This window comes from Dryas octopetala, chromosome 1 (genome assembly GCF_963921425.1).
Source record: "Dryas octopetala chromosome 1, drDryOcto1.1, whole genome shotgun sequence".
Classification (NCBI taxonomy): Eukaryota; Viridiplantae; Streptophyta; class Magnoliopsida; order Rosales; family Rosaceae; genus Dryas; species Dryas octopetala.
In genome coordinates, this window is record NC_141366.1 from 649,123 (window position 1) to 672,195 (window position 23,073).

Genomic DNA, 23,073 nt, shown 5'->3' on the forward strand with positions numbered 1-23,073 from the left:
TGTATCCTGACATAAGAATTGAGATGCTTATTGTCAAGCTGTGTCAATAGTGACTTGTAGCTAGTTCAAGAGCATGAGAGAGAAATAGGGGACTGTGACTGAATACCCTGCCGGTATTCGGTAACGAGATCGGAGGGGGTGCTCCTGGTGTTAAAGGATTGTTTGGATAAAGGGATCTCTGTTTACAAAATGTGTTTTGGTTTCATTTTGGGTTATCATTAAGAGCTGTAGCTAGGTTTTGTTTATAGCCTTAAAAGCTTTTGCAACAAGTTTAATAGGTGAAAGCTTGTTATGCCAGAAGTAGGATTAGGTAAGAACTAAGAAGCGTAGCATTGTTTGCTTGCATGTAAAGTTACTGTCCCTATTGAGTTTCTGACTCTTGTCAAGTGGAAGTGGGTTAAGCAACTGAGATGGATATGAGTTTCTTTAGTCCTACACATAGCTGACCGAATTTGGTTCGGACAGACTGACATGTCATAAAAATTAAAAATAATCTCCAAAAAATAATAATAATAATAATACTAAATGGATTGGACCGGGTTGAATTAATCGGACAAAAATAATAATAATAATAATAATAACTAGAATGAATATATGTAATGGCCATGATGTAATGATCCTATTTCCTTTCGTATTGTAAGGAACAAGGCGTATTTTGTTATGTATATATTGTTGAGGAATGAAAAGTCTTAAACGATACCATCTGAATATAACATGTTTGACTCTAGGTGTGCCGAAAATACTTCATTTAAAGACTCTCAAACCACAATTTAACCATTCATTTGTCAATATTAAACTTGTTGCATCAATATGAAGAGTGGTATAGTGTGTTTAAGATTTTAATAGAGAGTAGAATGACGATGTGAGTAAAGAATTGATGTTGGTTATAGGTTCAAGTTAATTTAATTAAATTTTTAAGTCTTGAAGGTCAATTTACATAAGGGTAGAATTGAAAATTAGATTTTTGTTGGTGTTGAAAAAAAATAAAAAATTGAATCCGAAAATTGTCATCTTTTTTTTTTTTTTAATTTTTTTTTTTATAGCAACCTTGGGTATAGTTGTAGGATAGGATAGTTAAAGCTGTAATGAGCAATTGGAATATTTTCAAAAGTGGAACAAAAGAATGGCAACAACCTCTCCCCTATATTGTATAAGATAAACCCCTCTGAGTTAACATTCACATGAAGGAGTCCAAATCTATACCAACTCACAATCCTTCGACTTTGATTTTTTCTTTTATCTTAAAAGAACAAACTTGCAATTGCTTGAAAAGATTAAACAAAGTAGATCAAGATTCCTGGATGAAGTCTAAATTTGTCCAACCCCATTGATCACATTAACTTCACTCTACAAACATATCAACGTAAACAAAACATCATGGTGATTTAAACTATCTTCAACGTCCCGCATTAGAATATGCACTAGTCTGGAAAATGTTCGCAGAGCTTGAAAAAATAATAAAAACAAAGCACGGCCAGATAGATGACGCCCAAAAGATGACACTAGAATTTTAATCAAAAATAGATATACGTGCATTTTTACTAAGATCTGAAAATTGACAGGGTTGCGGTCAGCCAAATGGAACTAACAAAAATGCAGCCCAAACAATTCATAATTACAACTTACAACAGATATGAACAAAGATCTTGTTTAACAAGTCTGATGACTGTAGCAACCCAAATCCAAAATTTAGCTTCCAAGTAAGATTACTCCTTGTTCCGGGATGAGCGATCCTTCCGCTGCCCACCAAGAATACGAGAAATCTGTAAACCTCTGCTGAATGCTTGGTTGAAGAGCATACGAGTTTGGAATTCCGAAACAAAAGGAAACCAGGCCAAGAATGCAACTGGGGTGAATAGAAGCAAGCCCATAATTATCTCATAGCCACGAGCAAGTGTCCGAACGGATGGCCATAAACCAGCTTTGTGAACAAGAGGCTTGCAAGCTTGTGCAATCTGACAAGAGATAGGAACACAAATGCAATTAGGAAATTCAAGGACAATCATGCACGGAAGTGGCAAGATTCAATTACAAACTCAGTATAGACCGCAAATTTTACTTTTTTTGCCCGCAAACTCAGTATTGCCCACACATGCTTGACAAGAAACCAAACAATATATAAAATACTTTTTTTCTAATACAGAAAACAGAGCTGCATATTTTGATATAAGGAGTTCCAAATCAAACTAGCAGCAGAAAGTTAGGAAATCTCCAAATTCGGTGGTTTAAAATCATCCCATTGCCATTATTTTAAGAAACTAACAAGCACCTGTGTGCTTATCAAGTTTGGTTCAGAATTCAATAGTCTTCAAATCCACGTTTCAGTTTAATCCAGAGTATTCGTATAACAGTGAATTAAGGTGGCGCAAGATTGGAACATTCACTCACCAAAAGAATCCCCCAACCAGTTGGCATGAAAGCAAGAATGCACACAATGATGTCCTGCAGGGTCATGTGAGGTAGCACAATCAAAGTGACCAGAATGGACACAAAAGTTACAAATATTAATCCCTTGATTAGCCGAAACACTAGTTGGAAATCTGCACTGAACCTTCGCCTCCCAACAGATACACACTGGAAAAGAAATAGAAACAATTAAGTAGTTAAGTACATTAGTTTTTTTTTTTGGCCACTTAGTACATTAGTTAAACTATAGGAAAAGCACACAGTTTGCAATGATATTTAAGAAAATAATCTGAAAATGCAATACATGTAAAAAGAACTTATAGAGAAGAAATGATATCTTTACTAGACAACTATAGTTCCTTGAGAAACTCAAACAAAGACAAATAAATAATTGTACCTTAAGTAGCATGGCATTTTGTCATCGTTTACAGAAATTGGTTAATCCCTTTGGGCGCAAACAATTAGCAGAACACATCAACCCTCCCTTTTAATTTGTTCATGAACAGATGGAAATTCCCATATTTTCTTTTGTATTCAATTTTTATAGTTTACTCATACCACCAAGACTGATTCAAATTTTCAAATTACCATTCCCAAAAACAAAAACAAAAAACTGTTCAAAATCCGATCTATGCACTAAATTCACCCAAATGACTGGGGAACTGCAGGAATCTAAATGGGAAAAACAAAAGCCAAGCGATACCTTCCAATAAGATATCACTAGGTAGGTAGCAACCAAAATATTGCTTTGACAAAGCAGTTACCATGTGTGGGAATAGTAATTAAGCAAATATAAAAAGAATTTTGACACTCACCTTCATCACAAACAAAATAAGGAAGATCACCAGCCATGAGATGCCATAGACCTGTTACCAAGTGAATTTAATATAAATATAAGTTTCCAATTGCCAAAGATTCCAAGAAAAGAGAGGGGGAAAAGGGAGAAAAACAATAGGTTACTATTTACCAGGACACTCTTGGTTTTCTTTGCAATGTTCAAGTGATATACGAGTCCATACTGATAGATAAAGAATCGTAAAGATAATAGAATCTCGGCTACAATACCACGCTTTCCAGAATACCGGAGATGCTCTTGTTCCTCCTCCCACCATGATTCCCAACTTTTTTCAGGGGGAACACCTATGCCACCACGGTTACTTATCCACTTATTCCAATCGGTCCAATCATCAACAATCTTTTGCCACTCAAAACCAGAAGGATTGAACAGAAAGGGAGCAAAAAGCCATGTGCTCACCATAAACCACATAGATACAGTGATCAAAATGTACGCAACAGCACTTCTATAAGTGTGACCAAATATCTGGTACACCAGAAGTAAAACCAAGAGCTCAATACCCTTAACAAAGTGGCTGCGGGAGTATAGCCTATAGTTGTCAGCAAACTTGGCATGGAACACCACAAACCCGCGACCTGTAGGTCTATATTTTGCACCACCATGAAGTAATGTTCGTCCATAATAGTGGGTCTTCGTTCCAAGCGAGAATGTAAAAAATACTGGGGCCAGTTGCAATTGCATCAAGATGAATTCACTTAGTGCTGTCCGGAAACCCTTTTCCAAGCCAATCTCCATCAACATAGGCAAGGCCATTAAAAATCCTATTTGAACGAATGATTGAGAAGCAAGAGCAACTTGAAGAGGCTTATTGTCTCGAATGGCTGGTTGAGTGCTCAAACCTTCTTCAAGTCCACTAAGAACCAGATAGAGGCGACCATAAAGGAAGACATACACAGTAAGCACAGTAATCTGCCAGAAAAATATATCTCCACGTTCAGAACCTTTAACTACTACAATATTTAGTTTTTAAACAAACTGATCACATAATATTTGAAACATAAACTAAAGAGTAAAGCGCAACATACCAGAGTACTGTAGTAGAAACCAACCGTGGTGAAATAGCATGACAACATACGGAAAAAGTCAAAACGGTGTCCAAGTCGGTATATATCTCGACTGACCGTCTGCTCCCCATTTCCATTAGCTATTTTTGCCTCAAACATAGAGATCTGGTTAAGGCCCACATCTCTCCCCTTCCCAACTTGTATGTACTCGTGATGAGTTACGTTGCCTTGACGGAGTGTGGAATTAAAGCCTGCAATCCCAATCACATAATAAGATTTTGATACCCCGCTTATAAATTGTGATAACAGATAAATTTTAACTCAAATGTCTTCATCTTACCAGCAAATATGTCTTCACTCAAATTGATAACCTTGGATGCTTTACTGATGCCTCCTCTAGTAAGGTGAAAAAGCCTATCAAACACATCCGGATGACCATAATGAAATCGAACCCTGGATGAGCAGAAGCAAGTAATTATTAGAAATTCGGAACAGTGAAAATTTTAAGGAGAAATTTATCACATAAAAAACAAAGAAATTAAAAAAAAAAAAAAAAAAAAACCAAATGCATGATACACTCATGCACACACAGAAATAACCCATTAAAAAACATTGATCTGCTATTATTTTAGTTTCAAGTTTTTCTTTTAAGTAAGTAACTTACTTGAGAGGGTTGGCCAACAATCTCTGACCAATAGTCACAAAACTGTTTTCCTGATTTGACATGAACCAAGCTAGAGAAGAAACACTGCACCGGATCATGAAAAAAAATTAGTGATACTTAGTAATCATCAGTTTGTTACACAGCAAGACGACTTTAGTAACAACACAAAATAGCTAACCTTCCAGTAAATATATGCTCCCTAAGTCCGAGAATTGTAGGGTACCTCACACCATCATGCTTCTCAAGAAATTCTTGCAGCAAATTCCTCATTTTCAAGGCTTCTTCCATGTAGTTATCCTACAGAAACAGTCATATTAACTAACATTGCCCAAGAGGGGAGACAGGCAGATCCAGCTAGTCCCAGTGGGGTCAGTGGCCTCCAATGAAAAAATAATTTAATTTAATTTCTACACAATCATTTTTAGTTGGCCCCCACAAAAAAAGCTCATAATATCTAACTGAATGGGAAACTCCTGTTAGGAAAAAAAAAATATCCTTTCACTCCTGATTACAAACCAAAAAAGAAGAAAACAAAAGGAAACTTTACCGCCAGATATCTGGCCACTATTAAGAAAAAACAAACATGCTCAATGAGGATTGTGAAGAACCGAATGCCTAATTGAATGGAAGACTTGGTTGTATATCTTGAGAAACACATATTCTATATTATTGTTATGAGCCTATGAGGTTGTCATCCGACACTTTTAAAACATGACAACTTGCAAGAAGCATACAAGTAAATGCACTGAATGAAAATGTTATCCATCAAAATTTAATTTTTTGTACTTGGTTAAAGTTTTTTTTTTTTCCTAACCCTATCAATCATCATCATTTATGCTTTCCCTCACGACGGTAAAATCCTGGATCGGCCGGCCTTCTGATAACAACCACCATACCTGGTTCATATCAATTGTTTGCAAGCCTTCTCCGCGTGTGAAAATAATGGCATGATTTTGATTTTCTGGCTTTCCCTCGCCCAAAATAGCAGGTCCAGGAAGCTTTATGCGATAAATAACCTGCATACAGATACCAATACAATTTAGTAGAAGATGTTATGGGCTCAAATATGATAAAGTGTAACCATACATAAACTGTAATGAAAATTTATTGTCTAAAAGGTTAACAATGAACATAAAAAAAGGGAGAGAGGAAGAGAGAAAAAAAAAATCATAAAGAAAGGTACACGTGACAGTGCACACAACTTAACCGTATTATGTACGATACATGTACAACACAATTTAACTCAGACAACTGATAAACGTTCTTCATACATATTAACCGCCAATTTCTACCCCACAATGACCAGCCAAAATATACAAAATCAAAATATGAAAAGTAGTAAACAAATTTATATAGTCGAAAAACAAACTGGACCTGGAGCTCCCCGAAGATGAGTTGATTAAAACTAGTCTAGTACCTTTTTTCAGGAAAAAACATGTGTAGTATCTTTTAGCACCAACCTTAGTGGAAAGTAACAAAGCTAACATGAATCAAGAGTGTCAACTTAATATAAAGATTTTGACCCAATTTATATATTGTATTCCGCATGGTGTAAGGGGTCCCGTGCATGAAGGGGAGTGTAGTATCAAATAATTAAACATTTGGGAACCATGCAAAACATAACAGTATGTTCCATGGTTCTATAAAGCATTTCAACACATAAACTAACCTAACAAAAATTACCAAATTTCTCAACAGCATGATATCACCAATCAGGATTTAGAGCACTAAGTGGCCAATTCACATGGAGAATTAATGGCCAATGCTCCTTCTAAAATTAGTAGTTATTTGGTTGCCACTTTTTATGGGCTGACAGTACATCTTTTATTGAAAATTTCATTAGTCCCCTTATAACTATTACAGTAGTAAACATAATTACTAAACATTTTTTCAAAGTTCAATAAACATAATGATGTTTTTTATAAAATTTGTGGATATCCACCAAAAAAAATCCATGATGAATATAAAATTATGCAGACAAAATACGATTTATTATACCTTTGAGACATACATTATCCTAATGCAACAAAACTCACTTTTTCACATTAAGATAATGGTTTGTCTCACACATACATCCTTGTGCAATATAATTTACTTTTTCACACCATGTACCGGTCTCATATACACACTATCCTGATGTAAAGTAATTTATTTGATAATCTGTCTCACAAAAGTATATTGTAATCAGGATGCTAAGCCAGAATATTTGGTGTTCTAGTTTGCTTATGAGTGTCTGGTTTCCTAAATTAAGTTAGTTGTTTCGTATTTAATTTCCTACCATGATTAAGGTTGCACTTTATCTAAACCCTTTCAGAATTATGATATTCTCTCCCTATTTTATCAAGCCACTGCCTTTAAATCGTCGATTCCTTTTTCAACAGGCTCCTCCCAAGGCTTAAAGTGTGCCAAGTAGTCACAAGTATGTTTCTTAGTCCTAGCTAGACAAACTCAGTCAGACTCACAGTATCCTTGGTTCTCAACAACAGTTTTCAGTTTCTTACTAATATTCAATACGGAAACCCAACACCATATGGACCTTAACGAAAACAAGTTTTACAATGCTATACATAAACAAGTTTTAAATATCACACATCATGCAACTTACATGAAAAATCATAGGATGTAAAGAGTATTACCTGGTCCAGATTTTGTACTGGTTCTGAAGAATCAATTGACTTTGGCAAAGCGGCCTTTACTAAAGTAGAATAATAAGCTTTTTGGTTGATCTTCTTTGACCTATCTTTGCTAGGTTCTTCAACCTCATCAATATATGCCACACGTAAAGACGGATATCTGTCACATGAAATAAGACCACCAATTAAAAATGTGACAATCAGCACATTAGCAAAACACTCTTGGAAACATACATTGTCATGAGCCTCAGAATGTCCTGTGCACGAGGATCACCAGATCGCTTGTGAATCCCATATAGTTGGCATGATACCACATATGTGAATTTCATATCAGCTACTGCTTGACATTGTGCCCACAGTGACCTTCCCTTTGTCTGATCCTCTGAATTCAACTCTATGGCCTTATAGCCTTCCATTAAATCTGGGCAAGGTGATATCCAGCCAAGTAGCAAAAGTAAACAATACTTTCTTAGCTGACATTATATCTCACTTCAATAGAAATGTAACAATCAATATTACACAAATTATGAAATACAAATAAAAGGAAATTTCAATGAGAAAAATTAGGTACCCTCATCTTTGGCCATGTCAAGAAAAGACTGAAGCTCCAAAGCTTTCCGGTAGTACATCATGCCTCTTACTAGCATTAGTAAAGAAATTTAGTAAATACCCAAATAGAACAATATCTTGCAATCATTCTGTTTTAAAAATATGCATATACTGTATAGATGCATAGGTAGAGAGAGTACCGGTACGAGTCAAAGTTTGGCCTCTATATGATGCCCATAAGCGAAGCTCTTCTTCCAATTCATCAGACCCTTTAAGTTCCTCTTCAGTGGATTTCACACGCTCAAGAAAGTTGTTCCATTCATCTATTTGTTTTACTCAGCCAACATAGAAGCAGTATAAGATTTAAGTTTCAAAGGAAACACAAATACACAAGCTTGATATTTCAGTGTACAAGCAATAAACCTGGGAAAATTTTTTGCAAGTAGAAGAGAATTGAAACACCATCTTCATTTGGCTCTTCCAAATCTCGCACGGAAAAGAGAACCTCCTCGGTGTAGTAAGGTGTTAAAACACTACAAGAAAGATAATAATTTCATAATCAAGTATAACCAGAGGGAATAAAATTATATGGCACACAAATGCTTAGCCACATATGAAGTCTCTGTATATCAATTTTTTTCCGATAATTATCAAATTGGTGCAATCTAGCTTGGCTTGATGCACCATTAGGAATTGACACCACCTAAATTGCTAGCTTTCAGCAAGTTTCTTATGTTCCACAATTCTATAAAATTTCTGAAAATATATTAGAAATAAGGGAAATGCCCGTAGAATTAGCATGTTGCAACTTGCAACAAGTAACCATCACAGGATTGATATTTTTTTTATGAGAAGCACAAACTTCTAATAAAAAAATATAAGAAATATGGACAAGATGTACATCGCAGTCAATAAACAAAGCTCATATTACATTCAACTCATAATTCACTACCAATCAATATGAATTACACAAACAGATATCCACAAAACACATTGGAAAAGATGCATTCAGAGAAGCTACATATCTAATTCTATCCCAAAGTAAACCCACATGCTCCCCCGTAGAGGGACTATTATTTATTTTCCCCCAAACAATAATCCACAAAGAAGCCAATACGGCACACCACCCCCAAGCAGTAATTGCCTTCTTATAGGACCCAATACCCATAATCTCCACCAGCAAGAAGTACCAATTCCTACACCTATCCCACATGACCCTAAACAAATACAACATCCTAACTCATATTTGAGTTGAGAAAGGAAAAGGCAAAACAATATATGATAATACCCTCCCTCTCCCTTTTGCACAAAACACGCCAATGTGAGGATAAACATAGGGTCTTTTCTTGCAGCAAGTCAAACGTATTTATTTTTCTGTCAACCACCAAAGCAAAGCAAAAGTTGCACTTCAGTGGGTATACCGGCCTTCCAGATCATCTTATATGGCTCAAAATCGTGAAAAGTTTAAAATCCCATGACCAAATTCTTTGTTGTAATCGACCCGGATTCAAGGAGACATTATTGATTGGAGATGGAAAATCTAAAAATGCTAATAATTCTCTATCATTCAAATTCCTTCGAAAATTTAAAATAAATATAAAAAATGCAACCAGATGGTAACCTAGCGAAGAAATGACTACTCCCCAATTCATTGTTAGCCAGTACAAATGAGGAAACAAAGATTGAATCCGCCAAACATCTCTGAATTGAATTTATTCCCATTCTTGGCCAAAATTGTATTTTAGTATATGATATGATAGTCATATAATAAAATGAACCTGCTGCCTATTACAACTGCTTCTGCTTTGCAACTCAAAAGAAAATAAAATGAACCTGCCCATATCAAAGGTTTTGGCCACAAAATCATACATAAATTATGACTACACTCTATTATTTGTACTTGTAGTTAGGTCCGGATTCTACTTTCTTACTTGTATTTTAAAACTTAAGAAACATACCCTTATAGTTTTCTAGTGATTTCAAATTAGTCCAAATTAAACAAACCATTTTTGGTACGAAAAAGCACTTGTAAGTTGTATCGTTAGGAAACGGTAGGGGTATGCATTTCAAGTTTAAACTATAGGGATTAAGAATCTTGCCCAAACTATAGGAACGAGTATGAAAAATGTAATTTTGTGTTATTAGATTTTATAAATCTTGTTCTACAGATCAATTATATACTAAAAATTGTGTATGTGACTGCATGTGTTTGAGCATGTTGCAATCAATAAGGAAATACTTTAAAATTTCCAATTGCTTCGAAAGCTCTGGTCCATGCTAGTTTTCCACACACCTTCATTCTATAGGGCTAAACACATCCACCTTACAATATCAAGCATGGAGAAAGCAAGGAGTAATAATCAATTATGCCAAGGATTTACAAGGAACTAAACGGACAAACTGTGCATACTGCAGAAAAGCACATCATGGTGGATTGCACGAGAAAACTTTAGATCAGAAAAGGAAGGCTCAACAAAGTTTTATCCTACTTCTTTAAATGATAAAAAATATAAATATGATTAGGAAATTCATAGATGAAATAGAAATTAAAAAAAAAGGAAAAAAGAAGAAGAAAAAGAGAAAAGAAAGCAAGATAGCTTACGAGAAAGAAAGCATATTGCGAACTTTTGGTGCTGGAGGCATGTCCATGAACAAAGAATTTGAGAAGAAAGAAATCCGCCTTCTAGCTTCTAAGTTGGATGGTACATCCATGGCAGACTCCTTTGTGGTAAGCAATAGATCAAGACGGTTAATCTGCAAACAAAGGTAACTACTAAGGATTACAGGATTCATTGAAGATTAGAATTTTTAATCAAATCTCTATCAATGGCACACCTTCTCCTTCCAAGCCTCGGTTACATGTGTAATAGGGAACTTGATAGCTCCAGCAGATGCAAACAACTGATGCTGTTGATGTTGATCCAGGGGCATCATCCCTTCATGGCCAGACCCACCATGGATTGAATCTACCAAACTACACAAGAAAAAAGGACAACATTGTAAATAAAACTTCAAAATGTATATGAAAATGAGGACGCAATCACATCTTGATGTGACACCTGGTTATATGGTCCTCCATCATTATGTCTCTGGTCACTACCTCCAGCATGTCCTGGAAGAGAATCACAACTGGATCCCTGTCGTCCTGTTTATTTTCTTTCTGCAAATCTCAAGCTAACTTGGTTAGGACCATTCATCAAACTGACTGAGAAGATCTTATGTACAATTTTAAAATCTTACCAAATATTTGATAAGCTTAACAAAGTGGTCATAGAGGCTAGGAAGAGCACTCATCTTGAATTCCTTCATCAGGTTATCATCTTGTATGTGTTTGTCAACCTCAGAAAATATATAATCTATAACCCTGAAACCCAATCATTTTAGCTTAGCATAGACAACTTGAAGTTTATCCATACCAGTTGAAAATTATGGCACAAATATCAGTTGAAACATTATTTTCTCTATGTTCTAACGTAATTCTTCTTACAATGCACAGAAACCTACTCTTTCTCACGGTCTCCCTGAACCAGGAACTTAATTATGTTTTTAAATGAAGCATAGCATTCACAAACAGCACAAGACATGTAGTTGTCATTCGCAATCCTCTTTTTCAGCTCTTTATCCTTGCCATTGCTGTCCTTGGCCATGTCTAATGCTATCGGGATCTAATCAGCAAACACACAATCACTGGATGCACATAGGGATTATAAAAAAAAATCCTGATAAAAAGCACACTAAAAACAAACCTTGCTGGCAAGTAAAAATGGAGGCCACTGTATAACGCCCAAATCACGATCAGCCCAATAAGGAACAAGCAAAAGGTCCATTTCCCTGAAAATGGAATAAGCTTAGCACAGTTTACAAAAGAAAGAACACTACAGAAAGATTCAGGACAAAGAAGTAGACCCACAACATTGAGCTACTACTAGAAATAGAATCAAGAATATATTCACCAACACAGCAGCATTCCAGATTACCTTTTGCTTATAAGATCCTCCTCTCTGAAACTACTTATTATTGTGTTCCATAATTGAGCAAATCTTGCTGCCTCTTTCTCATTCTCTTTGCCTCCTCTCTGCAACAATAAACTCATAAATACAACCCATGGAGAAGGCAAATAACGGAGAAGTTACAATTTCCATATAATGAAATTAAAGTTAACCTGAACAAAGGTGCGAGACAAGGTAGCCTTCAGTCCTTTCTTCTTTGGCTCACTCTTTTCCTCCGGCGTCAAACGACCGTTAAAAGCACCAGGCAATGATTGAAAACGAGATCTTAGCATTCCTAACGTTCGAATCTGGAACAAATTCAAAGAAAGAATAAACACTAAGATGCTATAAAGATAATTCTTAATGCATAATACAACAAGGATTTATCATTTTTAAACCCTGCAAAGCATATAAATAAGGAGATGTAGGAAAAGCAAAAAGAAGTGGGTATGATAAAATGTAATGCAACATCCAACCATCCAGCATCCAGAAACAAAAATTTAAACAAGAAACAGCATCCAAGCTATATGGAAGATAAAAAGACTCTAAGCTATATCGAAACTATATGATGATTCCAAAAAATCAAATCATGCTATGTTGGTTCCATGAAACTTATTGGCATTTTGTATGGACAAATAGAAAACCTTGATAACTCTTGCAACAGAAAAGGGGCTCAATACAGATTTTAGAGGATAGCAAGAAAGATGCTAATTGCAAAGGGTAGAGTTTAAAGAGTAAGGGAAGATCCATTACCTCTCCAAGGCGACGAAATGCACCATAAATACCGCCAAATATTGTGGAGTATATGGCATACCAAATCTGGGTATCCATAAAATAGACCTGCAAATGTTCACGTATAAGAATTTACACTATGCTGGGCTGGATAACAAGAAAACAGAAGGTAAGGAAACAATATAAACTGTACCAGGATAATTGGAGCCCAGAGTGCAATCACAACACCGATATTGTTCTTTGCTGCACAGCAAAGAACTATATAGTAAACAACATATTGATGAGCAAGATAAGAATAAACACAAAGATAGTATTTGCTACATTACCACGGGGAAAGAACTCGTGCCACTGAAAAGTAGTTATACGTACACTCATGATGGCTTTTGTTGGACCCACTAAAGGCTTTATCTGGAAAGAAAATGCAACATTAGAACAAGCAATGAACTGACCAGCAGCACAAATCAAGTTACTAAATATTCCAGTCGAATTGACTCGAAAACATCCGCCTTATTAAGACATTTTTCCCAGGGAGAAGGTTGGTTTTAAACTCCACCACAGTTTTCCCATATCATCATTTATTGTTTTGTTGATATGTACTAACAACTAGCACGTAAGAGCAACAACAAAGTCCAATGTGGTTAGAAGAAACACCTCTATATAGTAACTGAATGCCAACTTTGTGATTATAAGAAGAACCCAAAACATTGTGTACCTGAAAAGTTTCAAAGGGGAGAAACAGAGGTCACATGTAGAAAACAGTGAGATATTTAAGAAACCAATCCCATTTAACGTTTGAGCAATGGAATCTTACTTGAAAAGGGAAAATGTGCTCTCATGCATTCCCCTTCCAACATAAAGCCGAGGCTGCAAATAATCATGAACTCAGAAAAATGTACGATAATCAAAAAACGCAAAATACATATACAGATAGAGGAACCTGTTCCACATACCTGTGACCACCACATCATAAGCATCACAATTCTATAGTTTGAACTCTCAAGGAATCGACGAATAAATGGAAAGAGAAACAACACCGCCGCAAGCATATTTGGTGACAAGTAGATAACAACAGCCAAGATGAACAAGGAAGGCGAACTTGAATTATTCCCAAACCAACTTTTTATGGTTTGAGCAAACCCAGGAGGGTTTTCCCAAGTATATGCATAAGTAACCGGCAGAATTACCACCCATGCAGCAGCTGAAATGACCTTTAAAATGTATCTCAACTTAACATGGAATGACATACTCCGCCTAGCCTTCCAACTAAGAATTACATCGAGAAGAGCTGCATAAATCAACCGAATTCATCAATCAACAACTTGCACTTGGTACAATGAGCAGTGAATTTCAAGATAGCAACTCTACTGGTAGTTGCTACTTTAATAAATAAAAGAAAGATAAAAGCTGTTTCAACCTCTTGATACCATATCTGTGTTTCCCTCTTATGTAATACCAATAAGTGGGAAACACAAATGCGGGAGAAGCACACTTAAAAGTCTAAAAAACAGAAAAGAGAACAATAATCTACTTGCAACACCACACTAACAATTTTAAGTACCTTGACCAAGCTTCAATATTGCAGCAGTTATAAAGACACTTAATACTTTCTTGAATACATCGGCAGTAAATATTGAAGTGGGTTGCCCCGAGCCATTCCAAGCAACAATGATCATAACCTTCCAAAAGCAAAAGTAAATTTCAGCACTGTGTCATAGAGTTGAAGACAGTACAGAAAATCATGAAAAATCACATGGAATGGAAGACAGAACCTGTAAACATAGAATAAAGAAACTCCACATGCGATCAAAGCTTCTAAAAATATGCCAAAATGACCGTATCTCAACGAAATTAACTTTCCCCACCCATCGATCTCCACTAGCTGGCTTGTTATCCTGAATATCATATCCACCAAAAGTTACATATGCGGTGAGAAAAGGATAGTCACAGCACTAAGTAGCTCCAGCAGAATAAGTATGACTTCATCAAACAAAATTATTAGAAACAGTAAAAGACGATTAGAGGGGTAAAAAAGTGCTTCTTTTCTAATAAAATCCAATGACCGGATAAAACAGCATAAAACCTAGTTCAATTGTTAAATAAAAATTATAAGTTCCAGTCACTTAGGGAGGAGGGAGTTGGGTTTTTGAAAGATAACAAGTATAAAAATATACGTAATCCCCAAAAAGACTAATTTTCTTTTGATTTGGATTCAGAAAGGACTAAAACAGCCTCTTTTTCAGAAAGGGAAAGCAAAAAAAAAAAAAAAAAAAAAGAGAGAAATAAACATTACTTACCCCACTACTTTTGTCAAAACGAGATCGTTCGATAGGCAAGCAAAAGAAATCAGCACCTGCACGCATAGGCCATCCTAACCGGAAACAGTCCACTGACCTATAATTATATAAAAGGAATTAAAAACTAAAGATGTAAAAAACAACAAAGGAAGGGGGAGGGGAGAAATTTTATGTTTGTACCAAAAGTATTCATTTAAATCATCATAGTTCCTCCACTGGGAATGCTTTGATTTCCCTCGTTTGCTCAATTCAGCTTCCTGTCAAGAGAAAAATGAGATATAAGCAAACAGAATCAGGATCACTCAATATTTTTCTTTTTTGAAAAAGAAAAAAAGATGCGCAAAACATGAGGCTCCTGCCACTCGCCAATGCAGGATCCGAGGAAGGCAAGATGTACACAGCCATGACCCTATTTTCAGATAGGCTGTTTCCTTGACCAGACTGCTTGGGCCAAGCCATACCTTAGAGTCAAGGTTTCTCTTAAATTTATTGAAGTTAAAGGATGAAAAAAGAAACAAATTGCATGAAGCACCTTTGCAATCACTTCATAAATGGGAGTCACGACTTTTGTCAAGAAAGCCTCTTCTTCACCTCCATAGGCTGGCTTCACATTCTCTCCAGTCATTGGACTAACATTCCCAGCTAACATACCATACAATTCAAATGCCATCTACCAAAAAAAAGAATGAAACAAATAAACATCAAATCATGCACTGTAGAGAAAACATCTATGGGAGCATATCCACAACGGAAAAAAAACATGTAATTGCATGCTATTACAACTAGAATTACAGCAAGTACAAAGAAGGAAAGCTTTGTTACTCAACACTACAAGCGTGCCTAAGCGCTTGCTGTCACTACCTTAGGACTGTAGAGGTCCTTGACCAAAAAAAAGGACTCTGGAGGTCTACGAAATTCCTGAGTGATTTTATACCTTAAATATTCAAAACTTCCCCTTTGATTCAATCTAAATCTAAAAGATCAACTAACCAACGAATTTCTTATCAAATCTTCCAAAGTCAACCCACTCCTACAATCCCTCTTCCTCAATCCATGTTTGCAACAGCTTGATTTACAACTATAGCACCCAACCCTCCCCACAACAAACCCCCCCCCCCCCCCCTCCCCTTTCCCCCCAAAACAAAAGAGCAAAAGTAAATAAAACCTTATTTTGGCCTTGTTGACTCAAAAAGAGAAAAATTTGAGAAGGAGAATTGTAAGATTAACATTGCTAACGAAGGAATGCCACAGAATGGTTGCATTTGTAATGAAGAGTAGACCATCTCTAAACATACATGATGATAGATATAACAGAGGCACTCTGGCATGAATCTCAAATTTGCAGCTTCCCCCCATATCAGAAGATATAGACCCATGTATAGGAGTTTGCGCTGTTGCACCTCTTGCTGTATGGTTGGTAACCTGAAGAAAGAACCACAAAAGCATTATAAAGAGCTTTAAACTAATGAAAAACAAGAGACTACCATAGAAGTAGAATATGGACTCCTATTCACATTGAATTTTAAAGACTCCAACAGGAAATTCAATCTCCTAATCCGTTGGTGTGTCAAACACCTCACACTCAAATAGGGCAATAAAACTTTATTCGACTTGTATCTGTGTCGACTCCCTAAACACACATACCAAAAGTGTAAAATGCTCAGCGGGACTATAAAATATGGACTCCTATTCACATTGAATTTTAAAGACACCAACAGGCAATTCAATCTCCTAATCCGTTGCTGTGTCAAACACCTCACACTCAAATAGGGCAATAAAACTTTATTCGACTTGTATCTGTTTCGACTCTCTAAACACACATACCGAAAGTGTAATATGCTCAGCGGGGACTATAGAATATAAACAGTCCTATTTGATGTCAAGATCGCATACTCATGAAGGTAAGTATGCAACTACCACAAGATCTCATACTCATGAAGGTAAGTATGCAACTACCATATCAGTCAGTGACATTGGTATAAGACATCTCACCAAAGGCTACTTTTCCGTCCCAAGTACTTGCACCATTTCTTGTAGTTCTTGAAAAGCTTCTTCATCACTTCTGTCAGTGCACGGTCATCCAACTAACCAAAAAATATGCATAATTATGACACAAACAAATATAGAAAAACAGAGGATACGTAAACAATTCCAGTTTCACAAATTGGTTATGGCATTTCTAAAACAAATAAGGTTTCCAATAAGCTATTCTCTTTGGTGAGGCTTGGTAACTTAATGAAAATAAATAGAATGTTCTCAATTCAGCACTTCAGCTTTCAGAAGATAAAAAATACTACTTTCTACTTTTGCAAGTTAATTAAGACATATCAGATAAATTGTGTTTCATGGAAGCTGCTAAGTTTTCTCTTTTGTGAAGATTGTCACCCTTATTAAAGTGTAACCACCACCATTTCGTAGAAAAACACCCTTATTTAGAGGGAGTGAAACCACACATGCACCAAGTACCCAAGCCAAAGACAAACCTTGGGTTGTTGATCAGGCTTTGGAAACTGCCTTATGTGCACATTTGCAAGTAATAATATCAGGTGCTCCCTTTGATTTGCCACATTATCCTTCTGCAAATCGATTAGCATAGTTAATGAACATTGATTAAGAAAACAAGTGCATTGCACTCTAACTGAATAACAATAGTATAAATAAACACAGTCATACTAGCATCAACTGCACTTTCAACGTACATAGGTTTTGTACAATCACATCACCTGAAACCCAAACATTGACTGAAGCCAATCCAGAATGTCTTCATCTTTTTTCTTGTTGTATTCCTTAGGCCAAGGAAGACCCCTGGTGTTACGAAGAGCAAAAACAGCAGCTTGAATCTGCAAAACAATAAAATGTTTTGAGTAAAATTAAAAATGGAGGGTGGCCTTAAAAATCTGAATAATAAGATATTACCTCTGGATATCTCATAATTGCTTGATTTGCACTATCAGGATCAAGTGGAAGGATATTGTAAGGGACCAACAGCTGTGTCTTTTCTGCAACTTTATCATGAGCTTCCAAAATCTGCAAGCGTCAAATGTAATATTCATTCCCAAAGAACACACAAACAATAGGCGAATAATATAAAACAATATTAGTTAAGTCTTGATATTGGCAAAGAAAAAAATCAACATCATACAAAGCGTCCAGGAGGAAGACAGAAAAATGCTTTACAAATCAGAAAGGGAAAGATGTGACTAAGTTTCACCTCCCGATCAACTTCTATAGATTGTGTCGTATTAACAGCCTTTAAAACTTCAAAGAGAACATTGGCAGTCTGGTATGCCTTGGTAAGTTGTGCACTGTATAAAAAAGAAGAACCACTATCAGATAAAGTAACAGTAGAAGCAATTTTCCAAGCACAACACCTAACAAAACCAGTTATCTCCCACCAAACCCACCGGTCAGCTTTATCAGCAGCATTCTGCAAAGCTTGAATATATTTTTTGTAATAATGTTGATAGAAGCTCTGCATTTCCCGTGCATCACTTTTTTTGACCCTTCCCATAAGTGTTGGATCATTCTCCTGAAATATAGAGCAAAACTTGCTTACAGAACAGAGAACACTAACAAGAAAAAGATAAATACAATTATCTAAAATCCCATGTTAATCTCATTAGAAAGGGTATCGACACTGCAGATATTCACCTTCCTTTTTTTTCTTTCTTGGGTGAAATGGATTGTGGATGTAACTATTTGGTAACAGAACAGACTAAAATTTTACAAAGTCACAATAAATATGTCATTGTATCTGTTGTGTGTATATAGAATGCTAGAACCCAGGTAGTTCATAAAACACCTCCCCATCTATAATTAGCTAGTAAGAAATTTCTAAATAAAACATACACCTCCACCATTTTTCATAAACTGATTGTGCAATAAAGAGTGCATCTTTATTTACCTTAAAAAAGAACACAAGTTCAAGTTAACAAGCAATTTACACAACTTTAACAAGCATTCTTTAGTACCTTTTCATATTGCCCTCTATGGTCCTTTGATGTGAAAACGATATCAAAAACATGTACTAAAACATGTTGGCGTAGAATACCAAAAAGATACTTGATATGTATGTCATACCTGATATACTTCTTCCCTTTGTTAGAGGTGGGAAATTCAGAAGAGAACTTTTTTAAGAGCATTCTAATTTCTAACTAATATATGAAAAACTTTAAGCACGAGGCCACTAAGGACTGATTATTTATACAAAGGGACCAAAATCTTTAACGGATTATATATCTCTACAGATACAAATAAGTGAATAATTATCATTCTACATGACAAAGTAAAAACACATTTTAATGTTCTTTATATGAAGAGAACATAATTCTTTTGATAAGAATATGAAAAAAACATAATAATGCATACCCTTTCAAGACGTTGAAGCAGGGCAGTTTTAAACTGACGAACACCACGTCCACTAGAAGTGGGATCCAACCTATGAGCTTTCTCGAAGGCATAAAATCGACCTAGAACAACATCCCACATAGAATCATATTAAGTCATCAAAATAAAATAGAAATTAAAACAAACTGCCTTGAGAAAATTATAAATGACATGAAAATAAATTAACTTAAAATATGGAGAATAATAATAAAAAAGTTGGAAGTTCTCCACTTCTAACTTCTTGTGGTTTACTCCAAATCTCCAGCAATAAATAGTTCAAATGTTTTTTAGTTTCATGTTTTAATTTTATCGTACAATGCATTTAAAGGGGCAGTTGGTTCCCTCTTGGCATATGGTTAAATAAGGAAACCAACTTGACTGCCGCACACCAACACTCAATTGATTGTGAGAGTGGAATATTTCAAAGATGGTGCACAAGTGCACATCGAAAAAGATCCACCAAATGACCAAATAATATCGATCAGCCATTGTTTCTAATGAAAAAGGCATAAATTATCATTCCTTAATGAAACAACAGAGCTCAACTCATGTCCATACAGGGAAGGGGATAAACCACATATCAGACAACAGAGCTCAACTCATGCCCATACAAGGAAGGGATCTGTGAGATATATAACAGACTTCTAACGTAACTAGCCAAACTCCAAATCCAACAATAAATAATTGAATCCTTCCATTTGAAAATTATACATATTAAAAAAGTTTTTACTATGACGACGTGCAGACACATATGCAGACAATGGTGAGGGCACGGAAGCAAGCATGTGTTCACATGTAAGAAAACAAGCACAATGTAAGCTCTGGTGCACAAATTTCATATATGACCAGGCAAAAACCAGGCTAAATTTTTCATTTTTCTGAGCATTACTTAGGTACCAACTACATGAAACAATTGAATAAGGTCCTTAATGTATAAAAGACACAGACCCATATGCAAATAAATACTTGAAACCATTATTCCACGATAACAACCAACCCATAAATAAACACAAAATAAGTTCAAATAAATTAAACAACTTTAAGAAAACTTGTGGCTATGAAACTCACAGAGATAAGCAACTCTGGGATTGTGCGATTCAACCTCATTGGCGACACGGAGAATGGGCGCTATCTCAACCAGCGACGACGGCACGACCTCACTATCGAATGTCTCCCCGAGGTTCCCAGCGGTCTGTGTCCGCGTGATCCGCCTCTGCAGCTGCGGTGGCTGATCCGAACCCACTCTTGACGTCATTGCTCTTAACTTCCTATCAAAACCTCAGAGCTAATGCACCCCACTGAACCTTCCTACAAAAATAGAATTTCAAGCAAAAAATACAATCAAACTTCACACACACAAACCCTATCCAAAAATCAAAAACAGGAGCGAGAGAGAATGTGTTCACCAGTTGGACAGAAAAGGCTAAGCTTGTAAATCAGACATCTAAATATGCAAACGAGAGAATGAAAAAGAGAGGAAGAGAGAGAGAGAGAGAGAGAGAGATTATATGCTTATCTTACACAAAACAAAGACCAGAATATTAGTGGGAATAAAGAATGTGTGAGAGAAGAGAGCCTTACAGAGAAGCGTTTCAGTGAAAGAGAAACCCTAGGAGGGAGAGAGAAGCCATAGCAGAGCACAGAGACAGAAACACGGTGCTGCAAGTTTAAGCTACTAAAGGGCAAAGAGTAAGGAAAAAGGAAAGAAAGCGAAAAGTGGAGCCGCTTATGAGCCAAAAGTTGCTATATACTGCTATACAGCTTTTCCTTGAGACAGAGAGAGAAACTTACTGCTTTTTTACTGTGATCTCAGTTCTTGGTGTCTGACTTTACTGTAATGCCCTTCTGTTCGAGCCATCTTGTAAGTTTTAAATTACCGTAATACCCTTTAGCAAAATAAATTTTTTCAATTTATTTTATTTGTAAGAGAATTTTTTCAATGTAAGTAATATAGAATTACGTGATATAACTAATTTAACGTGTAAGGATATTATTTAATGGCATATTTATATTAATAGAGTATAATATTAATAATATTTACTCATATTATGACACATATATTAGTTACACAACGTATAGATATATCAGTTACACCAAAAAATTTCTCTATTGACATAAATACATAATTAATAAAATTTATTTTCTAAACCACCAAAAAAAGATTATTTTAAAAGTGGTTTAATTTCTTCCGGGTTAATCCTGTAAAAAAGTTACTCCCAGCAGCTTGTAAAGTACAGCGGGGTTAAATTCGTAATAAGCAATAAATGGACATTGGGGAGCAGAATTGCCATTCGAATTTCAAAAAGGTAAGATTCGCAAATATCCGACAACGGTAAAAAAGTAGCCGGTTTCATATTTTAATAGACAATTTTACCCTCCCCGTAAACTTTTACTCCACTCACCTTCTGCTTACCAACCACACCAAACAGAAAACGAGCGAGGACAAAACAGTAAATGCGAAAGTGAAACCCGCCTTATAGCCAGCTGACTGGAACTCAGGCTTTTTACCATTAGGTGAAGGTCGTTTAGTAATTTTGTGAAAGTAGAGGGTTAATTAGGAATTTTGGGAGGGGTTCTGACTCCTGATTATCCTGGGATAAGAGACGATTGTCGGTTTGTTTTGTCTCTCTAATCGCGCGTTTAGTGGCGTGGGGCTCACCCGAGCGACTGTGACTGACAAAAGACACGATTCACGAGAAACTGGAGTCCACTCTCCGCATAGACCCAAAGACCAATGGAATGAATTATTGAATCGAATGAAAGAAATTCTGTGTTACAAATTTACAATCAATATTCCACGTCACATTGAATGTGACGTAATCTAATTATGACACTAAAGTTTTTAAACTTATCCACAAATTACTTTATTTAACTTTTCTTTATTTTGCACTAAGAAAAAGTGAAAAACTAACAACGACAATTTAAACAATTTACAAAACAATTAATTCTCATAATATCTCTACAATAGTGATTAATCACAATTCACAACTAAATGAAGTACAGAATCCCGGCCAAAACTCCTTAATTTCTCAATTTTATAAGCAAAATCAAAATAAAATTAGCTTCTCTAAATATGTATTTAAATGACATCCATTGAAAACAAAGTATCAAATGAACAAATACAACAACCAAGGATTAATTGGCCTCATCTAAAATAGGAGACAACACTCAACACATAAAAAATAAAAATACATTTTTCACACAGAAGTAGAGTTACTTTTAGAACTAAGTGATGTTAAAACTATTACCACATAAAATAATACAAAAGTTAGTACTTAAACTAAAATGACATAAAATTTTAATTGTTTAAATAAAAAATAATTTAACATTTAATTTTAACTCACACATAAAATTTAATTAGTTTTTATTTACTTTTTTTTTTATAATTTCGTAGTATTGATCTTTCTTATTTGGGTTAATTTCAAAACAGCTGCCTATTTCGGGCCATTTTCTTTATTTCTTTCTTCTTGGGTAAGGGTCTAGTTTGGGCCCTCCTTGAAGTTAATTTTCTGATGACCCCATCTATTCACCAATTTGGGTTCTTATCTTTACGACCCTAA

General features: G+C 35.6%; 1 protein-coding gene across 1 annotated transcript; it reads right to left on the minus strand.

Annotated features, from left to right (window-relative positions):
* Nucleotides 1-1,483: 1,483 nt before the first annotated feature.
* LOC147296046 (callose synthase 3) lies at nt 1,484-21,222 on the minus strand. Its single transcript, XM_086250157.1, has 43 exons — nt 21,095-21,222; nt 20,582-20,821; nt 19,496-19,596; nt 18,532-18,656; nt 18,339-18,432; nt 18,044-18,154; nt 17,851-17,967; nt 17,611-17,703; nt 17,120-17,211; nt 16,423-16,549; nt 15,660-15,797; nt 15,308-15,384; nt 15,128-15,224; nt 14,603-14,725; nt 14,392-14,509; nt 13,784-14,118; nt 13,645-13,697; nt 13,485-13,545; nt 13,160-13,241; nt 13,027-13,076; nt 12,855-12,941; nt 12,275-12,409; nt 12,090-12,187; nt 11,859-11,943; nt 11,617-11,777; nt 11,353-11,476; nt 11,172-11,272; nt 10,948-11,086; nt 10,715-10,866; nt 8,536-8,645; nt 8,313-8,435; nt 8,135-8,203; nt 7,798-7,984; nt 7,567-7,723; nt 5,827-5,946; nt 5,109-5,227; nt 4,931-5,014; nt 4,607-4,719; nt 4,288-4,517; nt 3,374-4,171; nt 3,222-3,272; nt 2,389-2,574; nt 1,484-1,955 (listed from the first exon to the last, which is right to left on the minus strand). The coding sequence occupies exons 2-43, from the start codon at nt 20,766-20,768 to the stop codon at nt 1,707-1,709; spliced, it is 5,859 nt and encodes a 1,952-aa protein (XP_086106283.1). The 5' UTR covers nt 20,769-20,821; nt 21,095-21,222; the 3' UTR covers nt 1,484-1,706.
* Between the last annotated feature and the right edge of the window lie 1,851 nt (nt 21,223-23,073).